This window comes from Aspergillus homomorphus (assembly GCF_003184865.1).
Source record: "Aspergillus homomorphus CBS 101889 unplaced genomic scaffold BO97scaffold_2, whole genome shotgun sequence".
NCBI lineage: Eukaryota > Fungi > Ascomycota > Eurotiomycetes > Eurotiales > Aspergillaceae > Aspergillus > Aspergillus homomorphus.
This window is the reverse complement of record NW_020291888.1, coordinates 253,828-270,841: the sequence shown is the minus strand read 5'-3', so window position 1 is coordinate 270,841 and position 17,014 is coordinate 253,828. Positions and strand designations below refer to the sequence as shown.

General features: G+C 50.3%; 5 protein-coding genes across 5 annotated transcripts; 2 read left to right on the top strand and 3 right to left on the bottom strand.

Moving 5' to 3' along the window:
• Positions 1 to 656: 656 nt before the first annotated feature.
• Positions 657 to 2,115, bottom strand: BO97DRAFT_402384 (putative mitochondrial phosphate carrier protein (Mir1)). The gene is made up of 5 exons (XM_025694488.1): positions 1,851 to 2,115; positions 1,291 to 1,710; positions 943 to 1,237; positions 832 to 879; positions 657 to 773 (listed from the first exon to the last, which is right to left on the bottom strand). Exons 1-5 carry the CDS (start codon positions 1,967 to 1,969, stop codon positions 732 to 734), a joined length of 924 nt encoding a protein of 307 aa, XP_025555882.1. The 5' UTR covers positions 1,970 to 2,115; the 3' UTR covers positions 657 to 731.
• A 3,317-nt stretch (positions 2,116 to 5,432) lies between these two features.
• Positions 5,433 to 6,418, top strand: BO97DRAFT_381712 (uncharacterized protein; the record flags this gene model as incomplete). The annotated part of the gene is made up of 3 exons (XM_025693260.1): positions 5,433 to 5,614; positions 5,680 to 5,850; positions 5,901 to 6,418. The coding sequence occupies 3 exons, from the start codon at positions 5,433 to 5,435 to the stop codon at positions 6,286 to 6,288; spliced, it is 741 nt and encodes a 246-aa protein (XP_025555881.1). The 3' UTR covers positions 6,289 to 6,418.
• A 648-nt stretch (positions 6,419 to 7,066) lies between these two features.
• On the top strand, positions 7,067 to 8,579 carry BO97DRAFT_402381 (acyl-CoA thioesterase II). Its single transcript, XM_025694487.1, has 4 exons — positions 7,067 to 7,290; positions 7,357 to 7,786; positions 7,845 to 8,362; positions 8,433 to 8,579. Exons 1-4 carry the CDS (start codon positions 7,189 to 7,191, stop codon positions 8,478 to 8,480), a joined length of 1,098 nt encoding a protein of 365 aa, XP_025555880.1. The 5' UTR covers positions 7,067 to 7,188; the 3' UTR covers positions 8,481 to 8,579.
• A 114-nt stretch (positions 8,580 to 8,693) lies between these two features.
• BO97DRAFT_360114 (heme-dependent oxidative N-demethylase family protein) lies at positions 8,694 to 10,482 on the bottom strand. The gene is made up of 3 exons (XM_025692346.1): positions 9,706 to 10,482; positions 9,520 to 9,642; positions 8,694 to 9,448 (listed from the first exon to the last, which is right to left on the bottom strand). Exons 1-3 carry the CDS (start codon positions 10,245 to 10,247, stop codon positions 9,058 to 9,060), a joined length of 1,056 nt encoding a protein of 351 aa, XP_025555879.1. The 5' UTR covers positions 10,248 to 10,482; the 3' UTR covers positions 8,694 to 9,057.
• A 3,716-nt stretch (positions 10,483 to 14,198) lies between these two features.
• Positions 14,199 to 15,375, bottom strand: BO97DRAFT_74386 (uncharacterized protein). Its single transcript, XM_025701034.1, has 4 exons — positions 14,940 to 15,375; positions 14,866 to 14,883; positions 14,540 to 14,799; positions 14,199 to 14,415 (listed from the first exon to the last, which is right to left on the bottom strand). The coding sequence occupies exons 1-4, from the start codon at positions 15,080 to 15,082 to the stop codon at positions 14,279 to 14,281; spliced, it is 558 nt and encodes a 185-aa protein (XP_025555878.1). The 5' UTR covers positions 15,083 to 15,375; the 3' UTR covers positions 14,199 to 14,278.
• Between the last annotated feature and the right edge of the window lie 1,639 nt (positions 15,376 to 17,014).

Genomic DNA, 17,014 nt, shown 5'->3' with positions numbered 1-17,014 from the left:
GTATCCTTCTGAATACTCACAGCTTTAAGGGATCAAAGTGTCTGGCTTCTGATGTGGGATCTTCCGCTCAGACTACATGCTCCAAGGCAACTAATAATTAGAACTAGGCATTGACTCAGTCGACAGCTTGATTATCAACCTGCGGCTATACGCCCGGACTGGCGTCTACCAAGCTCTTACAAGCCGGATATCTCCCATCAACTTTGCCCAGCAACAAGATCGAATCACTAGCTGCCTCCCTGACGGAAGCGCACGCTTTCTACGGATTATCGAAGAGCACAATAGCCACAGAAGCAGCTGTCTTCATCGTCCAGCCCTAGTGTGTACTTTTGAGGGATACGGTATCTGGTTGGTCGTTCAAGACCGAGCGTGCTGATGTGGATGAATTGAGCGTCGTAAAGGGCTATCGGTGCTTTCACTCTACTGTACGCTTCTGTACCATTTTCTTGACATGCTCGTACAAGTACATAGTACACTCGCGTAGATCGCTGAGATATGACACTGTCATCTACCGGCGCGGTCGTCTTGAGTTGCACTGGGGAAGTGTGATCGGCTGCTCCTAAGCCGGTACAATACGAAGGACGTCCGAATGGAGGGCGCATACCGCCTGCGGAGGCTCGGCAGCTCGGCGAGTCATTCCCCGAGCTTCAGATCCGTGCTCTAATCTAACATATATGCATTGTATCAAAACTGAAGATCTAACATACTCAAGTAATCGTACAATTCGACATTTATTTGCCGATCTCAACACCACCAGTGGCACCGAGCATACGCTGGGAAAGACAGTTAGTCATTTATTTATGGGCAACTGTAAAGAAGGGATGTGCATACCTTGATGTCACCGTAGATGGCGAACTGACCAGCGGTGATGGTACCAACCTGTATAGATAGTTAGTCTCCAGATCCAAGATCGAAGGGATCCATTTGAGTGGAATAACTTACCATGAAGAGACGGGCACCAATACCGGCGTAAGAGCCACGGAGACCGAGCTCCTTACCGATCTTGACGAGACGGGAGACGGTACCCTCACCAGGCTCACCGGGGGTCTTGTTGATCTTGGAGAGCATAGTGTCGGCGGGCTGGGAGACGATGGCAGCAGCGAAACCAGCAATGAGACCAGAGCCAAGGTTGATACCAGTCTTAGCACCATCAGAGACGGAGTTCTTGTCAACGTAACCGTAGACAGCCTCAACGGTCTTCTCGAAAACGACGAACTTGGCCATAGTGTAAGGAACCCTGCCGGGAGTTAGCAACGGCGCATAGCCTGACCACGTGGGAGAAAAACATACTGCTTGAAGAGCATAGGACCGAAACCAGAGTAGAAGGCACCGACACCCTCGTTCTTGAGGATCTTACCGAAACCGCTCATGAGACCGGAAGCGAAAGTAGGCTGGGAGACGAGACGAATACGGGTGGCCTCAAGAGGGCACAGGGCGATATCAGCGAAGAACTCAGCGGTGGCGGAAGAAGCGAGGTAGACAGCGGTGCGGTTGTTGGAGGCAGTCTCGTAACCAAGCTGGTTGATCCACTGCTGCTTGAAGAACTCGTAACCACCGAACTTGAAAGCACCCTGGAGGAAGTAACCAGCAGCGGTGGGACCGAAACCAGTGAGGAGAGCGCCAGCACCCTCGTTGGCAACGACCTGCTTGAAGCCACCGATCATACCACGGTTGTAGGTGACGGGGTCAAGCTGGATTCTGGTCTTGACGCTGTAGAGCACGAGAGATAGGACGTCAGCAACGGCATGGTCGGATGGCAGGAGAGGCAGTCGATCGAGCGCGCGCACACAGGCGGGTTTCCGAGCGCGTTCAATTGCGACGAAGGCGAGACGAGACGGTGTCCGACTTACACATCGACAGGAGTGAGAGCTCCGTGAGTAACGGAACAGCAGACAGCACCAGCGAAGGCGAATCTGGAGTAGAGGCCGAGGCCAGTAGGCGCGTCGACAGGAGGGGTAGTGACGGACATTATGTATGACGGGTATATGAAATGTTATAGAAAAACAAAACGGAAAGGAGGAGAGGAGTGTGGGGGGGGAGAAAGAGAGGGGAGGAAAGAAGAGCGAAGCGATTGAAGCTTTGCAGAAATTGGGAAAGGAAGAAAATGGAGGCGGCCGGCAACGGGAGGGAGAAAGAGAGGAGGATTTGAAAGGGATGGCCCGGGGCTTTCTGCTTTTGGTACTAGCGGACCAGCGGGACCCGAAAACTTTTCGCGGCCAATGCACGGCGCCTTGGAACCGCTTAACTCCGATCCCCCGGTCAACAAGAGGGCAGAGAGAGAGAGAGAGAGGATGGCAAAATCGTCATAGGGCCAAGAATTGAGTAATGTCGAGTAGAACATTGGTAGGGTGGTTCCCTTGGGCATTGAGATAGGGCTGACTGACTGGCCTGCTACTAGGTACAGTACTAACTACTTGGACTCTCGAGAAAATTGAAAACTGTTTAACAGACAACTGACTCTCTTCGATCTTCACATCGGTCAGCGAAAAGGTGTCACCAATAAACCCTACATCGCCTGAGGCATACACGTTCCCGGTCAACTGTATCCGACTGGACACGTCCCTGACGGCTGGCATGTCAGCCTCATACCTAGTCTTATTCTCCCATGAAGACAGATTTCCTTCTTGCTGTTGTTCGCTGCTGTTCCCCCCTGACTATTCTTTTAACTCCATCTGTTCAGTATCCACATCCACAATGAGAGCTATCCGACTGATAAGTAGTACGGCCTTTTCTTTGACCGCACCCTGAACTTGGAAGTCCTGGATAGCCCTTGAATTCTGCCCAGCCCGCCGAGGTCCGTGATTGGCGCATTATTTCCCTTCGGTCAACGGGAAGCCGACCGAAGATCGGAGCCTGTGCTATAACTGGATCCTCGAACCCTGCCTCCATCAAGGTGATCGTAGGTGTTCATGATCTTCGCCTCTGCATCCGCTGTGCCTCTAGTCATCTATGGTCGTAGTCTCGTAATCATCTTCTTCACAACAGCTGTACAAAACCACGGATCAAACCCCCGATCGTCATCTCGAATTGAATCATATCCACTAAGGCGGATGGGTTATTCGGCTTTGGACAGAAGCTCTGTCTAGTTTAACCCGACTTTTCTATGGCATTGCATAGGGTTCCCTATCAGGATCCTCCGCATGATGACTCAAACAATGCCCTCATGGTGAAAGCTTCTGGATGACACGTCCCAGCCGACCAGAAACACTGGCAACGCCTGCAGCACGCCTTACCTAGCTTCGATTCTCGAGGTTGATAACAAATGGATATTTCCAGGGTCCACCGATTTTGGAACGAAGGAACAGCCCCAGGGCCTTGTTGGTCGCACGCAAGATCTCCGCGTCGGTGTCTATGGGATATTATCCTCACTATCAAAGCGGATGCAGATCCCACGGAGCGATTTCGAGCTGTCAATGTATATCCTGGGCGCATGTTTTCATCTTATATCCTTACTATTGGAGTCTTGATCAACTCGTCGCTGCCAAGGAAAAAGTTGACGTGAAGGTACCTCCCTGACAAGTGATCGATGATTGGATAAGGTTTGACTTCTGGGGCCGTGGTGATACGTATAGCTTCATGAAGTAACGTTGGCTTTTGTTCAACGGCATCGAATAGAGTCAGTCTTGAGAGGAGACCACAGCGTACAAATCTTCCGGTCAAACAAGAGCTGGGATGAAGACGGCTCGCACGAGCTTTCTATCTTTGGCTGTTTCAGTTTCGCAAATCTTGTTATCATGAGCACGGCAGTGCGAAGGAATATACTCCGATGGAGCAATTAATCAATACGCAGCTGCCCTTGAGCGACATAAGGCTACATGCAGCCAAGCATTATTCATTTAACATGCAAAGAGACCTCGTCATTCAGTTTGAGCTCGCGTTGTGGCCGACTGTCTTATCATAAGCGAATATTGAACAAGTGATCGCTAATAGCTGCTTGACTTTCTGTACATAAAACAGTCAGTATCTTTGGTTGATGCACTCTCGGCGATAGACCTTCGCGCACCTCGCCATTCTATATGATATCAAGAAAACATCCCGCAAGCCATTGTATCCTCATGTCAATGAAGCTTCCCGAACGAGCAGTGAGCCTCAGCGTTGAATAAATGCAAAAGTAGAGAGAAGGGACACCTTTCATCATATATCGAGAGCTGTGCCGAAGTCGGACCCAATCAGTGGCAGTATTGAGCTAAGACACACACCATATACGATCACGAAGATATTCGCGGTTACTGACCTATCGTGGCTGCTCAAGAGGTACTATCATGGTTTGGCCACGCCATGGGACTCGAGCCCTGTGCTGTGCGGTATTCCATTATGCGGTGCAGTATTTCCTTTATTTCCTTTAATATTGCTAGTGGCAATGGATTGGAGCATAAAACTGTACCCCAAGTAACCTCTTCTGCTTCAGCTTCGGCGAATCTGTTGTGAATCGAACTAGCTGAGGTTAAGTACCGGGCTAGTGAACGCGGCGTAATACCCTGAGCAAACAGCATTTAACCGGATCGGTTGTGCAAGGCTGTTAATGAAACAAAGCTTGCTCTTTCATTGACTTGGTTCATAGGGCGGGCAACAACCTAGTCCAAACAGCAAGTGTGATTGGGTGTCATGCTTTGGTAGTCCCAGAACACACTTGCAACAAAGATAGCAGAAAGCTTCCTGAATACATTGATGGCCTGAATCCCCTGACCAGCGTAGATCCCTTAAGCTGACTTCAACGATCCAGCCAGGTTCTGCAAGTCTGTGGGGCCACTCAATTCAACTGTTGTTGCTGATAAAGTGCTCGGGCCAAAAGCAAATCCTTCGGCCGATTTCAAAATCCCCCCGCACCACTTCGATTCATCTCGCTCGCAACTTACCCATCTTACCCACCCTGGGGTGTGAGGCATTTTACTTGTCAGACACACAGAACATAACTACTCAGCAATACAAACAGAGATGGGAACCTTCTCGTACTCACATCTGAAGAATGTTAATCTGCATAACACGTGGGGTGGAGCTACACCAGGCCGATCGACACTGAAGGACTCCTGAACAACCGGAAAATGAAGCTATAACAGCTGCACTAAAATAGTATGCAGCCATGGGCTCCACGCCATTCGCTCGCTGCTGTCTATCAGCCGCCGTGTTGGAGGTGCTGACCGAATCGACCAGCGATGGTGATGCACAAACCCCTGCGACCACGTTCTATAATTGACCTCTTATTTTCTTACTCGCATTTGTTGCTCTCCAAGCCCCCTTCCTGCCATGCGCCTCGAATCCGTCCATCGGCTGCATCACCGTCACTTCTACTACCACAACTGCATCATACAGCGCAAATTTCGCGCAGTGTCGCTGTCATTGCATTTTTGACCGCCGTTTGTTGTATCCTATACTGTCTCCTTACATATTGCTCCTCGCACTCGTCCCTTTGAGGCACTCTTATGACCACACCGATGACAGCTCCTGTCGGTGCCTTCTCCCCCACGGGAGCTTTAGGCTGGGGATCGTCTGCAGTGTCTACCCCTCAAATTCAGGCACTGCCTGTCGTATCGCAGGAGCAACACGTTTCGCTCAAGCCCGCCAGTCGAGTTTGGAAAATTTCCGCGGCATTTTCGTCGCAAGTGCTTCTCGTGGGGTGTGTCATTGAATGTCGGTCCAAATACCGCAAAAACAGGGGTGCTGATCAGCTCATTCTCCAAGGTATCTGGTGCTCCCACTGGCATTCGGGAAAGACAAGGCCGAATCCCGTGCGGACAAGACGTCCACGATGATTGCGGCTTTCTTTCTTATCGCCATTGCATACTCTTTGTCAATCCTAGTTGTCTGTTTCCAGCCTCACAACCGCGACTTCCTGCTCAATTCGTTGTTTCTGTACGTGCTCCTTGACGATCGCTCACTTCATCAGGCTAAGACTCCTTCAGACCTTGCCTGAGCTCAAATCTGCTCGCTCTATTGAACGTTCTGCTTAATATCATGTGTCGAAATCTGCTTCCAATGGGCAGCCTGGAGATTACCAGTCTGGGTCTTCCTAGTGCCTTTGCTATTCTTTCTGCCTTTGGGGCTTTATGTGCTTATGCGTGGGACGTCCCCGGTGTGTTTCTTGCAGGCGATCATGGAAGGCCGCGCTTGACTGAGGAAGAGATGCAGCGACAGCAATTGCAACGACTTTTGGGTCCAGAGTCCTCAAAAAAGAGGAAGTCCAAGTCGTATCAGAAGACCTTTCAAGTCAACGCCCCCGAGCTAGTCAATCCGGGCAAGGGCTGGGATACATTTGTACCCCCTCCTCGGGAGGAGAATTACCTCAGATGAGAGGTTTCAGACTCTCCAAGGGTCTTTGCATTGGTGCTTCGAACTTGGTGCTATTGTACGAAACAGCCAGCCTTATGGTCTTGTGCATCCATACCATGCTCACTAATGCCCTAATCTATAGTTTAATCACTTATCCATGTTCTTTGCTTTGTTCGCGAAGCAATCCAGTCGTCACCTGTCGGTATGATTTGAGGTAGCGGAAGCAACATCGGTAGCTGTGGATCTAGGCTTCAAGCTCGTAGCATCGTATAGGTTTCCTATATCTTATTTTCCTCGCTTTTCCGCTTCCAACTCAATTGGGACGACGCTAACGATGGAAGCATTTCGTGATAATTTGTTATCTCCAAGTGATCTGCCCAGTGTAATTGACGCTTTGATAGACCTATTCCTCGAGGCAACGGTATTTAGTCATGACAAACCTCGTATACACCAAACTGTGATTTCATGTTCATGAGATCCTTATATGGCGATGAGTGCGACGCTATCACAAGGGACTCAGTCCTTATAAAGCCACTGTGTAACAGCTGTCATCTGACAAGCTGCTTATCACAGTTCAAAAGCCATGCCGAGGTCAAGACTGAACTACCTCGTCTTAATCCTCTTTCATGCCAGTCTAAGGTGTATTATGAACCAAGATAAGCCCAGCCATGCTGATCATTTCATAATCGGATCCATAAATGGGACCTCGGCAATTACCCGATCAGGACAGACCGTGCGGAACAGCATGGCGGGACTTGGAAGGTCAAGACTCCATCCAACCTTTCCACCAAGAGGTTGTCTTGACTCCTGACTCCTAACCCTTTTTCCGAGCCACGATTTAAAGATACGTTCCTCCTATCCCGCGCTTCCCAGGTTTCTCCGACCATCGTTCGTGCTTGTTGGGGACTACGCGCGCTCACCATGGCCAAATCCGTAACCTTGTTCGAACCCCCGCCGCTGGACCCCTCAAAAGCGCCGATAGAGAACGTGTTGGAGTTGACCCCCGTGGTTGACGTGGGCAACGTATGTCAACTACTATCCCTTCCTCTATCTGAGTGGTCAATCCTAATCCCACCTGTTTTTCACTAGGATGTGTTCACGAATACCCGACCGCTCTGGCATCCTCCGGGCGCGCGCGGCATCTACGGCGGTGCCGCTATCGCCCAGTCTCTTGCCGCTGCGATGCGAACCATCCCCGCCGATTTCGCCGTCCACAGTATGCATTGTTATTTCGTTTTGGCCGGCGATTCCGAAATCCCCATCCTATACCACGTCGAACGAGTCCGCGACGGCCGAAGCTTCATCACCCGCACCGTACAAGCCAGGCAGCGTGGCCGACCTATCTTCACTACCACCTTGAGCTTCAGCAAAGCCAACAGCGGTGGGAAGAAAAAGCTCGAGCATGCCTCATCCATGCCGTCCGTTGCGCTACCGGAGGACTCGGGACCTGGTGCCAAAAGGGCATTCCAACAATCGGACGGGGGGCCGTTTGAGTCACAAAAAGCGGGAATCGTAAATCGTCAGTATTCAATGCGTAGCTCTGGGGTGAATTAGGGGCCGAGAGCTGACAATTGTAGGTCACTTGCCGCCGGAGGACAGAAAGGTCAGACGGTTCTTTCGATCACGAGGCAAGATTTCCGATGCAGGAGGACACCGTGCCCACTTGTCCGCCCTTGCATACATCACCGACAGCTATTTCATTGGCACGGTATCCAGAGTCCACGATATACCACGCTTCTCCTCGCCGGCCGAACTCGAGAAGCTGCTCAGGGCTCTTAAGAACCCGTCGGATCTAGATGATGAAGACATCGCTCGTGCGCTCAAGGAGCTGAAAGAGGAAGAGACCGTGGAGCTTCGTCGTCGCTTGGAGGGTGCTCTGAGCAAGGCTACGAATCAGGATCCCGAAGAGCACAAGGAGGTGGGCATGATGGTCAGTCTCGACCACTCAATCCACTTCCATAATCCCTGGGCATTCCGAGCAGACGAATGGATGCTTTCCGAGATGGAGAGTCCGTGGGCTGGTGAGGGAAGAGGCTTGGCCCTCCAGAAGATCTGGTCCAAGGATGGAATTCTAATCGCCACATGCACGCAAGAGGTATGATTGTCCTACGTGTTCGACCTTCCCGCCTCAATTTGAGTCAGTGCTAATGCTGGAGATGAAACAGGGTGTCGTACGGCTCAAGCAGGATGAGCCGCCACGCTCAAAGATCTGAGGGATGTGACGTCTACATACATATTATACCCTTTCTGCACCCCTGAAAATGTCACTCTAGCATGTAATCCTTTTTTTGTTGCATATCCAATAGACGATCTATTCACAGGTTATGACTTGCTTCCTTCAGATCTATTGCGGATATATTTTGATGTCCCTCTTTCTTGTATGTCATTCGACTCACTCGGAAACATTTTCCAGATAATACATTGTTCATAAATACTTCATTTCATCCTCATACAAGTTCAGTGATATAACAGTCATAAATCATACAAATCCACCCAGTCTCTACCATGCCAATGAGTAGAACCACCTTGAAACCAATAACAGAAAACAAGCAGACCAGCCGACCAACAGATATCGAAACAATATAGAGGGAAAGCAGACAAAACAGGCTCAAAAGTACAGGTGCTATGCTAAGGACAGTGACTTTTGCAAGCAATCATCAGACATCCGCCCTCGCGATTTTGCTGGCCAAATGCAATGAAGGGATGCGAAACGCAAAAGGCAAAATACCACCAATGCTGGTTCCATCCTTCCTTCATTCCCTCCTTTCTCCGTTTCAGCTTCCTCATTAATTAGACTTCCTGCTTCTCCATCATCCGAGTTTTCTTCTCACAGAACTCGAGTGCTTTGGGTCCCCAGACTTCGCGGCCTTTGTATTCTCCCACATACTCGGGCCAACTCTTGATCTCCTTCGCTAGATTCTGCAACTCCTGCATCGGCAGTTCCTCCAAGGTTGTCAGAAAGGTCTTGACACCAAATACAATCGCCCCCGTTCGCGGCAACCGACGGAAGGTCTGACGCTCACGTCGAATCACAATATCCTGCGGTGATGGATCTGGATTGTCTTCGGACAATGAGGTCGGACGGTAGAGGATATCGAATAGTTCTTCGTCTGGTCGCTTCACCTCAACAAAGTAGTTGGACCTCTCCATTGGTGACTCGGGAGTCAGACGAGCCAGGAATCTGAATCGAAAAGGGTCAGTTTTGCCAATTTCCATCTATGTTTGCGCCCAAGGTTTCATAGAATAACTCACTTGCTGACCGAATTGGCGACTTGCTGGTGCCACAAAGGTACAGGATTGTGAAGCCTAGAGATCGTCCATCCGATACGTTCCTGCACTGTCCAGCCCACAGGGAAAAGACTTGCGCTGGCGGCTCTGTGCGAGATGTCAGTCACTGTTCTAGTCCGTACTGCTGGGATTCAAGTAAGGGCTACTGACAGGTAGTATTCATCATCCTCATTCTTCATCAGGATACTCAGGTCCTCCATTGTCAACCTCACAGCAACCTCGAGCGGATCGACTTCCTTGTTCTGTCCACCAAAGACAAACGTCTCACCCGTCATCTTATTGTGAATAGTCCACTCGTCGCCAGACTTCTTTCGTTCGAATACAGTCGAGAACCGTTGGCAAAGAAAGTCAACCACCTCTTCCAGTGCTTCCATGCACGCGTCGTATGACTCTGGAAGGCATTGCAAGACTTTGCTCTTCTCTTTCTCCAGTAATTGGCCCCGGACGACATGCTCGGCCATGTAATTATTGTCGACAGTGAGCCAATTTGCCACGTCCAACCTTCGGACATCCATCATCACTCGGTACCGCTCCCGGCCCTTGATGGGCTGGGCTGGATATGGCTTGAGGTCATTGCAGTTCACCTCTGTGCATGGCTTAGACGTCCATTTTGAGAACAGGCTCGTTCGGAACTTCGAAATGATAAGGAAAAGAAATGCAAACGCAACCCCAGCGCATATGGAGTTATTCATGGCCCTTCAAGAATAACTTCACAGACAAAGTACGATAAGGTCTGACCTGACACAAAAGAGAGAGATTTGAAAGAGTGGGAGGCCGGTCTGCAAAGAAACTTTGACCACTCTTATATATCAAGGGCTTCGCAATGCAAACCAGACCGGGCCGCACTAACGATGGCGAAACCTTTCCCCCGGTGAGGGTAATGGCCCCAATTATATCCATGACGGTAGATTATAGCGTCCAGGATCATCATTAGGTCAGACGATATCAACAAGGGGACTTCTACATTCCGGATTCAGGACACTGGGTTGGTTTCTGATACGTTCTGCCTTTCCCCGCAAAAGCCGCAATTCGCCGCCCCGAAAAAAGAAAAAGACCTGACAGCATCCACATGATCCAACCAAATTATCCAGCATTTTCTCTAAATCAAGGTCGACTAGGCTTTCTGGTGAACGCGGGGAGGAGGATCCATCGAGAGGCGAACTCTAAGTGGATTAGTAGACCCAACGATGCGCAGGTCCGTCTCCGCTCTAGATCCGCAGCCAGAGCATGTACTAAGCCTCCAAGTGTCTTTGCGACGGTACCATTGCCTATCTGCTAGCTCGAGCTGAGCGAGTGTGGTGCGAACTTAATGCGTTTACTCACATACCACGGGGGTAGTAAAAAGGGTAATCATGGCTGTGACGGTACCTCTGCGCCATCCTAGGAAAATCATCAGACGGAGCCCACGCGTATTTTTGTCCGTGCGCCTCGATTGGAAAGACCTCGTGAGCTGAACCCGATCCGAGTTCAGGGAACATTGAATCCCCTGTCTAACAGGTTCCTGCGGTTCCGCCCCAGCGGTATTCGTGTTTTATTCCCCGGAGCGGACGCAGGAGAGAAGGGATCGGTTACTCAACAACATGAAGGGAATGAGAAAGAAATGGCGCACTCCATCCAGCATGCGGGAAGCCCATTGCTGAAAGCCGGGCAGGCGTGTCTCCAGACCGGATTGATGAGAAATTATCCTACATCGTCCATCCCCTGTGCGACGGAGTGAGCGATGGGCCGAGAGAAAGCGCGTGGGATCCTGCGTGGGCCGGCATCAGCTCGGCATCGGCTGGTCATCAGCTCCAACGTAAGAGGACGAATGTCATCAATTAGGCGGCTGTGAAAATTTACGGAGGCTGCCTACCATGCTGGATGGAGACCGATTGAAGGCACCCAGGAGGTCTCCATCAGCCTTCATTGACGTGCCGAGCCTGCTGGCCGTTTCGGACGCTGCGACTGGTCAGACTGGTTCGGAGCGGCAGTGACACTATCTGGAGGCTAAGTCGTTCAGAGAAAGTATGGCATCGACTCTGACGTACTATGAGGTGTCCTTGCAGTCCGTCTCGCCGTCACAGCCAGTCCTTTGTTGCGTTCCCCGCGGGATGCAGTCCCTACACCATAAACCAACTAGCGAGATTGGATGCGATGTGCATATACATACATTGCATACATTGCAGACGAGTAACATGCTAGTCATTGAGCGATAAAAGTGCCCACAGCAGCAGCAGCAGCAGCAGCAGCAGCAGCAGCGACAACCACAACAAGATGCCCACCATAACAATGAAAGAAAGAAGAAGGCTACCAGATTTCGACGGGCGATCCACCTCTCCAACATGAATCCAGATTCCTCGTCCGTCTAAGACAAGCTCTCCACTCTCTTTCCATCTGGGGTCTTGCGCTGCAACCGCTTCAGGTCGCGCAAAGCGCGCTTGCCGCAGGTCAGCAAGGAATTAATTATTCGCAGCGAACCGGTACGTTTGCTCCATTCAGGGTGCTGCCGATGTGGTGTCTCAAGGAGGAATGCGCTTTTTTTTTTTACCTTTTTCATTGTTTTTGCTTATTCCCTGATTCTGATCTTTACCTTAATTCCTCGCTTTCTTTCCTTTCTTGCCCATTTTTGGCCTTTCATTGCTTTTTCTTACCCCCTCGAACTCTGATTTTATTTTGAATTCGTTTATTTCATTTTCCTGTTTTCTTTTCAGTTGCGTCTCAAGCCCTTTCGGCAAACATTAGATCCTCTCACCATCGACTACTCCGTACGGGTTATTCTCTCTCACTCCCAAGGCTTACAACGCTTGCCTCTGACTTTAACCCGCCACCGACGATGTCAAATCCTCCGAGGTACACCAACGGCCGGTAAAAAGCCTATGATAACGCTCCTATTGCCTTTCGTGTTAGGCTGTCTACCGCAGGCTTTCGACCATAGGAGCACCTAGTGCTTTCTAGCGGATGCCCACCTCCCCCAATTGGGTTATGAACATGGATCGGTCATTCTCATCTTCAACCGCGATCGTCTCCAGAAGGCCTGGCCAGGATTCCCAACGCCGAGGTGGATAGGACATTAACTTCCGAGGTGATAAGCCGGCACGCGGTGCGAGAAAAAGAAATTACACTTCAGCAATGATAATCAAAGGGTGGGCCAGGATTGCGAGCCCAGCGGGCCAAACGGCACTACTCCATAGTGTTAACTTCGCCCTCTTGAGTCCAGTCTTGCATCAGATCAAGTAGTCTCCTCTTTCTAGTTCACACTAACAGACCAAGCGAGCGACAGAGCATTCGAGGCCTCAGAGGAAGCCCCGATCCGTTGTCTGAGCTTCAACTAGGCCACAGATGAGCCTACGAGATTACAACGCCAGGGCACGGACGGTTGGCTAAGCCGGTGCAAGGCAATGATTCTCCACGATTCTCCGCATGGTGATGATACTAGATAGTGCCGAGCTTGGTAACTACACCTTCCCGGGGATAAAGAATGGGCGAGCAGGGAAGTTTGTACTTGTGTCAGGGCTGGTTTTATCCAACGTCTAAGATCGGCAGAAGGACAATGGCCAATGCTAAGTCTAAGTCTGGGATGGAGTTAATGTCACCGCACATCATAGTAGGGAGAGCAAGGATGCACATCCATGGCTAAATCTCGCCCCTGTGGTCTTATCCCAAAATTGATAGCTGCAGACACCCTCCGATGCGAGGTAGATTAACGGTACAGGAGCGGAGAAGGCAAGTTGCCTGGAGCCCCAGGAGGGTCGTCGGAACCAGCGGCCAGCCAGTCTCTGTCTCTCACTCCCTTCAGATGAGGCCGTTCGAGGGTCTCCGGTCTCCGGGCTGTCTCTTTGCTTTTCCTGGATTCGAGGTCTAGCACAGCATGTGACATGGCAGGCTTTGCAGGTGATAGGTCATCATGTGATCCTGCGTGCTCCCGATTTGTTTCTCCACGACGCGCTCTCAACTTCGCTCCTGTCGCCGCCACCATTTAGCTGAAAGCTACCACACATTTCTTTGTGCGTCTGGTATCGTCAAAGAGATGCATTTCTCTTTGCATCAACACTCATTCAGCCGGAGACATGTCGGCCAACCAGCAGTGACTGGGTCGTGAACAAAGGCGCTGGAGACAGCCTGAAGCTTGGAAAATAATACAGGATGCTCAATCAGGAGCCTGGTGGATCCGACATTATGCTGACATTGAAAAAGATGCATATCATCGGCCTGTCATCGGTTTAACAGAGCTTGTTATAACCTTCCTGACATGCACCGTGCCCACGATATGATCGCCGAAATTGCAAGCGGCAACGGTGGTTCGCCCGCGTCGACCTACAACACGAATCGTGAACATCATGGCCGAGTCAGCGAAACGCCCAGAATGACCGAGACGGTGCTTGTCGCGAGCGTGACATGTTTGTGACCAGGATCTCGTTCACACGAAAGTGTTGATCGGGCTGGTTTCAATGATGCCGGGCTTATCAACCACAAAGATCCGGCGTGGCCGATTGGGCTTGCAGAGCAGGATGCCGTCTCAGGAAAGATGAGATTTCGTCCGATTCGAACCACAATGGCGAGCAAGACTGGGATGCTTGACATCATCAGGAGGGAGAAAGGCTACATTAGACCTGCCTGTGCGGGTAGTCAACCACGCAAGCCACTTCGAATGAGCGGCCTCTGCTCCATGATACCGGGGTTTATCGTTCAATAACCGTGCTGACTCGGCCAACGTGGGCTTTAACATGCATGTGCTTATGCTGGGTCACAAATCATGACTGATGGCCATGACTGACAGCCGCCCCTGAGGATTTAACCGAATGTCGTGCATGGAAGCCCTGTCCCGGACCGACAAGGATATAAAGCCGTACGGAGGCAGGGTCTCGTGGACAGCCAGAGGAGCTGTATCCTGGTGAGTATAGCTACACTCGGAATGATGATGCACGCCTCTTACTTGTTTGCAGTCGACTGGACAAGGTTGCGGCGTTCGTCTGGCTTCATTCAAGGGGGGCCGAGGTTGTCTAACCTGGGATTCTCGGGCGAGAGCCAGAGATCATGCGGTCATATTCACCGCAAAAGGAAGGTCTTATCGTTGATGTGGGGTGTCGCTTGGGTTTGTGTCTGTACAGCTGTCGGAGCCAACACAGAGTCGCCTCGCCCACCCTGGTCATCTCAGCTCTGTCTTTTTTGTTCTTCCGCAGCGCCTCATTGTGGAGAGGACGCAGCGGGATAGACCTCCAGATTATCCTCGGAGTGTTGCTGCTGAGTTCATGATTCTTGCGTGAGATGAAATAGTCACCCATCTGTCAGCATAGTACGGAATTATGATGGTAGCGAGATATGGAAAGTTACCCAGAGAAACCAGCCAAGCTACAAGTCTGCGATCAGCATCTTCCTCGGATGTTGGGCTCTAATGAACGACAAACCGATACAAAGCTAGCATCCTGGCATTCAGCCTTGTCATTCCCAACCTGTCAGGATTCTGAAGCTGGTTGGCATTGCCAATCAAAGGGTACTCAGGCATACCCTGTGGTTCGGGTTTATAATCTGTCCAAAGCATCAGAAGCATTTCAGTAACCTGAGTTCAAACAAACTCCATATGGTGTTCATCACTACAACATCTACACCGAACAAGCATCGTTCTAGAGACCACGTCAGATTAGGCCTCAAGGCTCCCCAGTCTCCGATATATTAATCTCGGAGAAGCCCCATCCGACGTCAATCTGATAGGTCTGCAAGCAAACATGCATCTCCAATAAGATCTGATGCGCACCGCCATCTTGCACCCGAAAAAGCCCGCAGTGAGAGCCACTTGCGATTGATTCCGTGTTCATAGTCTACCCAAAGAATGCTGCTTCCTGTGCTGGACCTCGGATCATTCGGAACGGCAGACCAGGGTAGGGCAGTGACGGCAAGGGAAAGGGGGAGGGGGGGGTGTGCTTAGAGCTGGTTTCTTTCATCTTCTCGTAAGCGAAAACGCCCTGTGGCGAAAGATCAAGGCTAGTAGTTAGTATAGTTACATGTAAAACATGTCGGCAATTAGAGCAACAATGGCATAGATCAAACAGATCAATAACCCCAAGGTCCAAAAGATAATAAGGGAAGCAAAGAATAGTCAACGAACGCCACGCATTAGTTTCCCTGAAATTGATTCCCCTACTCCAACCTACAGTACATGTAGTTTACCTGCCATGCAGTCGGGACTTGTTTTTCACTCGTTCCATCCCACCACCCCACTTTGCCAACGCCCCCAGGCCGATAATCATTCGGATGTGGCGCGTGATCGGATCTTTAGTATCTGCATCAATTGTCGTCATGATGAAAACGGTGCGGTGGGGGGAGGGGGGGAGGGGGGGATCATCGTTTTTCTTTGTGGTGAGGCTATACTATACATAAGTGTCTTATTAGGTCTACTTGTTGTCTTGATTCTCTGGAGTGAGAGAGTGATAGTCGTGAGAATCGGGTATAGGAGAGAGTTCTGTTAGAAGTATGATAGGCCGTGGCGTTGCCGTCTTATGTTTCTTTCCGGGACTATAACAGGACCGTCATATCTGATCTAGAATACAGTACTCTGACGTCGACTGACAAGTGGGAATGAAAATTGTTTAATAGTTTGTCTGCGAGGTAGAGTCCTAGCCGAGAACTTCCTGTCTTTCTCCTCTCCTTCTCCTTCTCTCGTTCCTTTCTTCCACAGACATACATACATACATACATAGCATGCAAAGCATACCATCTAACAAAACCTCTTAATTATCGGGTACACCCCGCTATAGAACCAAGAGAGCGGATAACATACTCTAAGAGTCATTCCTCCTCCTCCTTCTCCTTCTTCTTCCGGAGTGATGGAACTAACCTACGAATCTTCCCCAAAAAAAACAGCATTCGCGAGTCAACGGGCGGGCTTAAGCTCCTCAACTTCCAAGAACGCACGCGAGTCAATCGATAGAGAACCTTCTATCTATCCATCTCTCTTTACCCTTTCCTTTCTTCATGAGGGCAGGTTGTGTGGTTGTAGGGGGGGGGAGGGGGGGGGAGAGGCACGCTTCATCCTGCTCTAGTTAGTAAGTTTGCTTCGTAGGGTGGGGTTTGGGTTTGGGATGGCTGGATGTTATCTTAACATGGAGAAGGAAGAAGAGGGGTGGGTGTTGCACTGATTCTACAGGCCAGATTTATCTCCTTGATATGAGATGAGGTCTAGCTTGGATCGAGAGGGAATCTCAGCCCGGCTGGAGCCAAAAACTCAATGACTATTGATCATGAATGATAAAGAATCTGCGGTCAGATCAAGCGATTACAATAAACATCTCATCGTATTTCATCAAAACTTAGATCTCATAGATCAAGGTAGGTAGGTATCAAAGGTAGGCATCCAAACACAAAAAACCAACAACAAACATCTTCATCCCCAACAGAGACTCGGTGGTAGGTTCCTCCCTCGTGGGTGTCGGTTATTGAAAAGTCAAGCCCAAAGAGTCATTCATGTTCAATAGGCAAATAGACA